The sequence below is a fragment of the Diplotaxodon limnothrissa genome, linkage group LG14 (genome assembly GCF_057381915.1).
Source record: "Diplotaxodon limnothrissa isolate DT_005_m linkage group LG14, D_limnothrissa_male_GT1.1, whole genome shotgun sequence".
Lineage (NCBI taxonomy): Eukaryota > Metazoa > Chordata > Actinopteri > Cichliformes > Cichlidae > Diplotaxodon > Diplotaxodon limnothrissa.
The window spans coordinates 17,321,939-17,332,666 of NC_140609.1; the positions used below are offsets into that span (position 1 = coordinate 17,321,939).

A 10,728-nucleotide genomic window follows, 5' to 3' on the forward strand; every position below is an offset into this window, starting at 1 on the left:
CCTCAGTGGGAGCGCCCCTGCAACGAAGCTTCCTTCTGTTTGATGCTGAATCTGACCCCTCACCTTTGCATGAAAGTCATAAAGGAAATAATATCTGAAGGAAATGAGTGGAACAGAATGAACAGAGTTCAAAATAGTTACCAAAAAAGAATGATGTATTTCGCGATTGTGGCTTTTCAACTGTTTATAATATTGATTTCACTGATTATTGTTGTTAGCTTCTGTTGGTATTACAAAAAGTAGATACAATACAATTAACATCTCAGTGCAGAGGTGCAGATTGTAAGTGTGCATGGAGTCCTTAGTTCAAGGCTCTTGTAAGTTGTCTCTAGTTCTAGCATCATGTCTGAAATTAACATTTACATCTGAAGAACTGACCTAAGAAATGTTACTTATATTTAGAAAGGAGCGGCCGTTAAGTGTTATGATTGGCATTCTTGGTCAATGGGGATACTTAAAAAGTGCCCAATGCTCAGTATATTGTCTAATTGATTATAATCTTGCAATGCTAAGTGGTCAGGGAAGGCAATCATACCACCTTAATTTGAAGGTGAAACTGGACTCCTGTACTGGAATGCCCGGGTAACACCGGAAAGCTCATATTTCATAACTGTCTGTTATCTTCTTGCTCAGGAGTCCTGGTCAAATTCAGTCAAATTTCATTTTAATGTAAAGAGGTCGCACTACAAAGGTGATCTGATTACTTTGTGCAAAAGGGCAAAACTGATTGTTCTTGCTGTGACCCTATTTGTCGTCACATTACTAGCACCAGGCTAAAAATAGAGCTGAAATATTTGTTTTCAAGTGTGTTGTCAAGCATATACATTTCAACGCCTTGTATATTTGACAAAGAGCATAATTAAACTGGTGGAAGTGAAGCATATAGCACAGAGCCATGGATTTAGTCTGTATGAATGAGGTCTTTCACTCAGATTCTCAGCTTAAACAGAAGGGTCACTGTTCTGGGTTGCCGCTGTAACCGTCGTAGTAATTCTTTATTTATTACGTTAATAAAAATTGATATAATGTTTCCAGTTTCACCATGTTAACCATTAGATTTGGCCCACAAAAAATAAATGAGGGTGAATGAAAATGAGCTGATTTATTTATTTTCATGCTTAAAATCTTTTTTTTTTTGTGGATTTAAATATGGGTAAGGTAACAACAAGGGAAAAATAAAAAATCCCTTATCTGTCATGTTTGATGTGTGGATTACCGACTCTCACATCAAACTGATTTCTAAGTGAAAGTGTCCCTATCTTGTTTTGGATGGTTTACTACTTGATCTACAACATGGGTAAATCTGAACTACAGAAAAAGGATCAGATCTTTTGGGGGCTTCCTGGTTGCCGCAGGGCCCTGAACAGCTGCTGTGTGCCCTTGGGCTGACTATGAAACAACTCGTCTATTTTCCGGCCTCCGCAACATGATCTCAAACTTGGATTTGCCAGAAGCATTAGTGCAATAGCTATTAGAGCAGTCACAGAAGTTCACTACATTTCACATAAAGCGCTAAGCCCGACTCTCCCGTTGACTCACCCAGCAGGCTTCACCTGAGAGCTGTAAATCAGTGACGACTTGTTGCCCTCACACAGATACTCCACAGGTGCTGGGCTGATAGGCGCAGGGTTAACAGTGAGAGTGTAATGTGACATAAATTATAAAACAGAGGTCAAGATGTTAAGATGACAGCAGAAAATTCAGGATACTTCTGTAAACATATTTAGCAATTTTTTCATGAGGTTCCATCAGATAAAACAAGAGGAACGATTCAGAAATCAGAGGCATGCAATTCTCAACGACCCGCCCGCCCACCCTTCACAGAAAACTATAAAATACACAAACAAGCATTTCATCTACGTAACCACTGAATATGAGAGCACCACAGAGCAGAGGTTAGATGCCAACTGGTAGGGAGAAGTAAGGCGACACTAGCTGTCGAGCTATTAAGACAATTAACAAAGTGGTCAGGAGGGGCCGAGCGGCAGAGAGGGAACGGCTCGAAATGGAGAGAGATGAGGGTGTGAAGTGACAGTCAGCACATCTGGTCTCATCAATAATGCAGTGGGCCTTTAAACGGCAGTTTGTCGCTTATTGAGCGCTGCTGACTGAAATCAAGCCCGACACCTTAGATGCTGTCAGGGGAGAGTGAAAGGGTGACAGTGGAAGGAGGAGAATGAGGAGGAGAAGGGGAGGGGGAGGCTGGCAAGGAGAAACAACTTTTCAATGACTGCACTGAGCGAGCGCTACAAAATACCACCAAGTACAACCTCATGAGCGTATGCGCTCGTCGATTAGTGAAGTTGAACTTTATAGTAACATCCGTCCAAACTGATACGTAAAATGGACTTTTAGGGACTTCCAAGTGGGCGGCAAAGATTAAAGTCACCTTTTTGTGTCAGAACAAGTCCTGTCTGTTTCTGAGTTCTGGCCCTGAATAATAAGCAAAGTTCTTTTTCTTTGTTGGTGAGACGTTATGTCACTGTAAATGTTATGGTTATTCAAGTTTATCACATCATCATTTTAATTACTGGTAAAGTTAAAGACCCAGTCAGATGTTTGTGTGAAAGCGTGCAGTGATTATTAAATTAATTCTTTAGTTGGAGCCAAAATGGTTTTTGAAGTCAGGGATGTTGATTTTTAGCCCAAGTGAACATAAATAGATGTACCAAATGTGATGAAGCTGAAATATTGAATTCTTGAGAATGGGATAAACAGACAATCTGAAAACATAAAACCATTGTTTTGTCAGAAAAATTAATAATATAAAGACTAGTCTACATTTGTGTAATGTAAACTACATACACTCTAAAAGCTATAAAAATATCTGCACAATGTTTTCATCTCTTCATCACTTTTATTATGAAAATGAAAAAGACAGAAAAGCTCCACAGACAAAGAAAAAAATTGGTCACTTTCGTGCCTAACATTTTAAATGACCGTCAAATGGGAGAAACATATTTTTGATGACATGTTTTCTGTCTTAATAGTGAATTCAGTGATCCAACATCAAAATCAAAACAAATAAGGTTACGGCAACTACAATCAATTGCCTTGAGGAAGTGTAAGAAAAAAAAAAAAAAAAAGAATAGGTGAGCGGTTCAGAGAGTTCATTTTCCTGTGATCAGAGGATTTCTCAGCACCACGATGACAGAATCCCCCCTGAGGAACATTTTAGAAATGTAGCGGTCCTTATTTACGGGCTTCGACTTCTTCTTTCCCTTCCCGCTCTTCGGAACTTCTGTCCACATCTCCTTCACGTTCTCCAAGACCATGTTGCAATGCCTGAAATGCCGATGGTGATGTAATGTTAGTAATTTATAGAAAATAAATGCATACATAAATAAAAGCCCTGTGATCTTACTCAGGTACTCATACATATGCATTTACATGTTCTGTGATTTTTTTTTTAATCTTTTGCAGTATCAGAAGAAATAATAAATAAATATCACACCTATAATGGAAAAAACAAAACAAAAAGTACTTTTTAGCTGCTACCTCATTCACAGTGGGTAGTTCTGCATGTTTTCAATTTCTATAACAGATTTTTCTGACGCAACACCAATAGGAGTTGGCATTTCCTCTGGGATTCAGCCGGCAGATCTTTCACTCATTAGGTGTGTAAACCAGCTAATTAAAATGATCAAATGTGCCTGAGGATTATGATGTTCCAGCTACATTATACAAGAATAACAAACTAAATGTGTTTGGTTATTTTTACCTTTGAGAGAGGGCAATATTTAATAACAAAGTAAAGGTGCTAAATGTGACTCCAATGGAGAAAAATAGGAAACGAGTGAATACTAAAAAGGGACCAAAGTGACGCGATAGCATGTTATCACCATTGGCTAGCAATAATAATGAAATAAAGGCTTAAATGTAAGAAAACAGACAAAAGAAACATGATAAAAAAAAAACACACACTGATATATACAAGTAAGTCTCACATTATACCCTCAAGAGTGTTAAATACTAAATAAGTGTCTGATTCAATACCTGTCAAAAGCCTTAACTCTTCCGAGCAGCTTCTTATTGTTGCGACAGTTTATGAGGACCTGCGTGTTGTTCTTCACTGACTGGGTGAGGACTGAGAGGGGGCCGGTGTTGAACTCCTCCTCCTCTCGCTTCTGAAGCTCTTCAGGGGTCATCTCTGACTTGGGCTTTGTTAAGAGGCTCCTGCAAATGAAACAATGAAACAACATCATAACAGTATCCTAATAAATGAGTGTGACAATGACAATGGCATATTTGAAGTAGTAAAGTAGCACTATTGGAGGTTTTCTGTTACTAAGATAAAACAAGACTTTATTGATCCTACAACAGGGAATTTTGTGCGTTGACACAGCTCAGGTACAGATAGCCCGATTATACATTTTGATGTTTTTTTTTAATTATTATGACATTTCGCAAAAATTCATTCATTATTTGTTGTGTGACTACTTACTGAGAAAAGTTAAGTGGAAAACTTAAGCTGTACACAGTACACAAAGTAAAGTACCTCACTACACCTGTAAAAAAAATAGGTATTGGGCACAGAGATGCATTTATCAGACAACACGCTGAAGCTTAAACCTCGCCATTTAAAAGCTTCAGTGAGTCATATTTTGGGACATGTTTGGGGACCTTTATGCTAAACTATTTTAAAATAATAATTTTTACGTCACTAGACTGCCACAGGTCGCAATTATTTACCAGCATGAAAACGCACGCTCACACATTGTCTCTTGTTAGCATTTAGAAAACTAGCATTTACGCTATAGTCTGATTTCGGAATCAGTATTTTGAAACTTTACAACAAAGAAGACCAGATGTACGAACTACTTTGATATAACTACAACAAATCTGTAACACAGCTAGTTATGAAAAGGCAGAGCTCCGAAATCGTCTAAAAAGCATCAAGCTAACCGGCCCGGGTAGCAGAAAGGCTAACAATGTTAGCCTTTTAAATGCTCGCTATTAGCGGATTTCAGTGTCTGAAAGAATAACCAGTCTCTCATAACAGCAGCTGATCATCACAAACACTTACATGGTTTCTTTAGGTCGTTTTCAGCTCACTCTGTAACAATTCGGTCGTTTTCAGCTCGCTCTGCAACGATTCCGTTGGGCTCGCGTGGATCAAACTACTTCCGGGTCGTTTGAAGGCGCTTCAAAAACGCCGCTACAACTACCGGGTTACTACAGGCTCACTAAACGCTACAAAGAAGTCCATCTGAAACACACGTTTCCATCATTAATTGCATTATATTTTACATTTTATTCAATAGACTGCTTCTAAAAGCTGACTAGATATGATTTTATTATTCTACTCCGGTGATCTATCCTGTTCACAAAGTAATGACACATTAATTGCTGAATTTTAAGAGGTAAGACAGAAATATTTGTTTTTAGTCCAGAAAATCAGAGACAGAATATTTTTTTTGGATAATCAGTTTTTGTAATCACATACTTTGATAAGAGTCCTCACACATACATGAAGATTTAAACATATTACTCCAGTGCCGAAGTCACTTCATTGGCTCCCAGTTGAGTACAGGATAAACTATAAATCTTTCTATTAGTTGATAAAGCTTTCAATGGTTTTAACTTTTATGGTAAACCCATGAGATTACGCGTAGTAAAATATGGTATATACATATAAAATTGACATTGCTGTTAACATATTAAATACAGGATAAATTCTTATGTAAGCATGCTCAAATTGTCTTTCAGTTTGAAAGCATAATTTTACTTATTATTTTACTTATTATAGGGAATAGAGCAATTTTACACTGTGGTAATTTTATGTTTTTTTTCTGCAAAGAATACTGAAACAACATGCGCTAATAATAATTAAAAATAAAATAAAATAAAATAAAAATAATATTAACACCATGGGACTCAATATAACTCAGAGTTCTTAAGAAGATGTTATAGGATAAAGAAAATAAATCAGAGAGCAGTCAAACTGATATGCAGACTCAAACAGTTAAGTCATTGTTTACAACAAGAACGAGTAAAAAGAGCACGTCTATGTCTGAGAGAGGGAGATTGGCTTTCTGACAAGAGACAGACAGACGCCTATAGGTGTCCATCCCACCCACCTTGTTTCAGTGGTTGCAGATCTACCTGTCGAAAGCACTTGCTGCAGATAATGGCAGCCTGTGTGCTGCTGAGGAGGGGAGTGTGATTGACTGGGATCGATTACGAGCGCTGCTGGGGTACATCTTTATGGAGCACACCTAGCTCAGCCAAAAGTCTTGCATCCTAAACTGTGGTGTAAAATGAGCTCATATACATGAAACGGAACTGTGGGAGCCTGAAAGGACTTTGGTCAGTTAAGAGAGCAGGCAAATACTCAGTAACTAACCAAAAAGACAAGAAGAAAATATATGAAACAGCTAAATAGAAAAAGTAAAGTTTCCTTTTTGTTAACCTAAATTTTATTGGCTTTCAAAACAAACAGAACACTGAGAACAAAAAATTAGTAAAACATACACTTTAACAGACATGCAGATGCACAAAGTAACTGTAAGATTCATTTAATTGGATTGTTTTTCTAAGAAAATGGATAGATAGACCTACAAGAAAGTGAACGGGATTTTAAAGGATTTACAATTCCCGCAGATTTATCAAAACATATTGTGGACATACTGTAAATCTTAATATCTCAAGTTTGCATCATCTCCCTCAAGCAGCACAAGGTGGCAACTTTTGTTATTTTGACTTCATTTACAGGAAGGTTATTATTCTTACCCAAAATCCCAAATATGGTGAAATAGTCAGACTGAATTACTAGTCTGAAAGAAATATCTGACAGCACTTTGAAGATTGAGTTCAAACACGTGAACACGTTGGGACACCTCCAGAAAGCGTGTTACAAAGAGGTGTGGGTATGACAGATTGACTCTACATTTGGAAAGGATTTAGAGTGTCTAATGTGAGTGAAACTGAACCTATACAACACCTTACACTGAACAAGGACATGCCAGGAACAGAGTGATAGCCACCCTTTCCCATAAGTGTTTTTTAAGCTCTTTTTCAGTGCACAACAAAAATCTGTTTAATCTGTTTGATTTATAATAATAATAATAATAAGAATTTGTGGTAGCTTGTGGTAACAAGGTTTCTTTTTGACAGAAAATGTTGGAGCATAAACAGAGCCTGAAACTTTTGCAGCGTGGGAGAAACAAGCTGGTCAAACAGGTGCACTTTGAGACATACTGATGCAGAATGTTCAGTGTCTTTAAAGAGCTGATCTGTTTCTCCAAACAGAAATGATGTGGAGGGAGACGTCGAAGGTCTGGCATGGACTGCTTCATGCTCAGCAACTGAATTCCAACCTAATTTTAACGGAAGAACAAATGCAGATATGTGAGGGTGTTCAAAGGCCTATTTCTTCTCACCCAAATAAAACTGAACAAACAAATGTGTTATTCCCACTTTACATTTTGTTGTACATTTTAAAAAATGTATCTAAAAAACTGAAAGAGATGATAACTAAAGAGGTTTTTTTAAACTTCTGGTTGATTTTTGAAAAGGCCATCCTGATTTCTGCAGCCTCCTGCACACCAAAAACCAGCGAAACCTTATTGCAGCAGGGTGAATTATAGCTCTATGGTTATTAGTAGAGCTGTCAAACTAAACATGTTATTTATTACACTAACAGCAAACAGTATCTTCTTACTCTTGCCTCAGGATACAAAAGTCTACTTTGCACCAAAAGCTTGTTGCTTCACAGCTAAGCTCCCCCCCCCTTGCTGCTCTGCACACCACAGTCCTTCATGCCAAAGTGTAAATATTATCTTTTGTATCTATCTAGACGGTGAGTTTGGCAACAGTGAAGTTACCTGATCCAGCCCGGTCTGCTTTAACCACACGTGACTGAGGATGTGACTGGCTTTAGAAAGGTGGCGGGCTGAGGTTTTTTCTTTCTTTCTATTTATGTTTTTGATAAAGAACCCTTTGTTTAAAAGAGACATCTGCTCTAATCTGCATCCACATACATCTATTAATTTATATCTCCAGGGGGCAGCGGCGAGGAGAGGTGAGGGAAAGTTTAACAGGCAGTGATGTCAGCGCAGGTTGAAACAGAAGACAGATCAATAAGATCTGCGCGACTGGAAATGCCACGTCTACCTGTTGAGGTTACATCACAACCCTTTCCACACGATATCTCCTCGAGAAACCTTTTTAGTGGAACTGTTCATAAACAAAAAAAAAAAAAAAAAAAAAAAGAATGGCTCAGAGCACAGAGGCCTCTGTGCCTCACAACCTTTCCTTAAAACACTCAATCCAGTCTATATATAGTTCTTATTGTGCGGGCTCAAATCTCCAGGGTGAAACATTTAATAACACAGCCAAATAAGAACAATCAACAACTGTAGCTTTTAATGAGGTTAAAAGAAAACACAATTAAAAATGCATTATTTATCGTTTAATTACATGTAAGGTCATTAAAATGGGAATGTAATATATATATGGTTGCAACATTAACGAAATCGAAGACAGTAAGTGCAGCAAATGAGCAGTTTAAGTATCATTTTCACATCACATTTTCACCCAAACTGAAAACTCATAATTTAAAAAGTCCCCGGACTAAAAAAACAACAAAACAAAACAAAACAAAACAAAAAAAAAAACCCCCGGTTCCACCCGTTCGTTTAAAATTAAGCTGGAACCTTTCCAAAGTAATATTTTAATGTGTTGGATACCATGCTGGGGAAAGCGATTCCCTTCATCAAGAGTTTTATACTTTTCGATTTTATTTCATGTTTAAAATCGTGTTTTCTTCTCATCTCCCTTCAACCCAAAACTGGTGACATGCGCCGAAAAACCCTTCACTTTTTGATACCAATAAACACACATGTGGGAAATCATTGATGAGGAAAGTTAACAAAGGATAATATTTTTTCTAGTACAATTTCAGAAGCAGATGCAAACTCGGTGAACGTTAATTGCATTAAAAAATGATCTGCGCATATCCGCGCATAACCTAGGATTCACAATATACGCAAATACACTTTTGTTTTTTGCTCATTTTCGGAAATGTGTTTGTCAGAGGAAGTATTTTAAGACTTATAGTTCACGCGTCATTTATTTTTTGGTCATTTAAACTTTGCAACTCTGAGAAATAATCCAAGTCTATTAACGTTTTTTTTTTTTTAACTTAGATACATCCACTGTGACGCAGACATTTGGGTAAATATTGCAGGATTTTTATCATTCATCGGGATTCTTTGGCTTTGCCTTTTGTTTCCAACAATTAGCAAACTATCTACAGCAATGTTTCAAATCTCACACACTGGCTGTCGGGACTGTATCTATTTCTCTATATTCCAAGACGACGGGCTCGGGCTGACTTGAGGGCAATAATTTGAAAAGTCACCGCAGCATCCTCCGAGGTCTGCATGACCGCTCTTGGGTAAAAACGTCGCCGCTGGTGTCTTGGAGGTGGCGCACTCCTCTTGACTAAACGTGGCGGCGCACGGTATGTGGTGAGAGTAAAAGTAGCTGGCTTGTCCGGAGATCATGTTAAAAGAGCACGGGTCTGTCAGCGGCAGCGTGCACGCGGGGATGGAGGCGGAGAAGGCGGTGCACGCGGCGCCGATCTGGTGGCGACGGGACTGCGCGCAACTGAGTCCGATGTAAGACATCTCCTGGTGCGTCTGCAAGAACCGGTCAGCGTCCGCAGCGTTTGCGCTCAGTCGGGCCCGCTGTGAGACCACTGACGTGGCGTGGTTGGAGAAGCGAGGGTGCGCGCTCAGATATGTCCCCGCGCCAAGGTGGGTGCGCACCGGCGCTTGGAGAGGTAGAAACGGCGGAACCGGCCAGTAAAACGAACTGGCTGCGGCCAGAGTGACGCTGGTTGCAGTGCCCGAGGGCATCACACGACCGCCTCCTCTCTTCAGCCCGAGCTTGGTCCTGGAGCCAGCTGCGGCTCTGCGGCGCAGTTTTCCCGATGTGCCACCTATGAAGACGTCCTCGCTGCAGGGGTCCAGCATCCAGTAGTTGCCTTTGCCGGGATCGTCGTAGTGGCGCGGCACTTTCACGAAACACTTGTTTAGGCTCAGGTTGTGCCTGATTGAATTTTGCCACCCTTGTCTGTTTTGCCGGTAGTACGGAAAGTTTTCCATGATGAACTCATAGATGCCGTTGAGCGTAAGCCGTCGTTCGGGACTTTGGCGGATCGCCATCATGATGAGCGCGTTGTAACTAAAAGGCGGTTTTTCGGGTTTGACGCTTTCTTCTGCCCCACCGGTTTTCCTCGATTCTTCCTTATTTCCTTCTCGTCTCCCAGTTACAGTCCCCGCTTTGGTTTCCACTTTGGCGCATTCTTTTGACTTTTCAAAGTTTTGATCATGGCTGGCTTTTGCAAGCTGGCTAGAGCGCACTTTCTGGGACTGAGAAGGAGACTCCTGGTCACCCATCACTCCTTCTCGTCTCCACAACAGGCTGCTGATGCTGAATGAAGACTTGTGGAATAATCGGCTTGAAGTTTTCACATCCTCAATCTCCATCCCAAAGGTTAAAAAACACTCTCGAAATTCTCAAAGCTGTCCGGAGATCACAGGAGAGCGCACCGCTGAACACACAGAGCAAAGATGCGTCGACTCAAAGTGGTAAAGAGCCAAAGACGCACGGGCCAGACAGCGTGACAACAAATGCGCATGATCACAGCAGCTCAGGACTCGTTACCTCCAAAACGACTCGCGTTGGTGTTTACTTTGTAACTGCGCATAAAAGAGAATC

The 10,728-nt window shown here is 39.8% G+C and overlaps 2 protein-coding genes across 2 annotated transcripts; both read right to left on the minus strand.

Moving 5' to 3' along the window:
* Positions 1 to 2,925: 2,925 nt before the first annotated feature.
* Positions 2,926 to 5,115, minus strand: snrpd2 (small nuclear ribonucleoprotein D2 polypeptide). The gene is made up of 3 exons (XM_085370677.1): positions 5,027 to 5,115; positions 3,997 to 4,176; positions 2,926 to 3,285 (listed from the first exon to the last, which is right to left on the minus strand). Coding segments are annotated over exons 1-3 (357 nt in total). The 5' UTR covers positions 5,029 to 5,115; the 3' UTR covers positions 2,926 to 3,110.
* Positions 5,116 to 9,299: 4,184 nt separating this feature from the next.
* foxg1c (forkhead box G1c) lies at positions 9,300 to 10,496 on the minus strand. The gene has a single exon (XM_085371235.1). The coding sequence runs from the start codon at positions 10,494 to 10,496 to the stop codon at positions 9,300 to 9,302; it is 1,197 nt and encodes a 398-aa protein (XP_085227361.1).
* Between the last annotated feature and the right edge of the window lie 232 nt (positions 10,497 to 10,728).

Coding starts and splice junctions, on each gene's coding strand:
- snrpd2 (XM_085370677.1), bottom strand. Junction 3,286..3,996: donor AGAGTTAAGGCTTTTGACAG/GTATTGAATCAG, acceptor TCGGCATTTCAG/GCATTGCAACATGGTCTTGG.
- foxg1c (XM_085371235.1), bottom strand. CDS start 10,496: ATGGAGATTGAGGATGTGAAAACTTCAAGCCGATTATTCCACAAGTCT.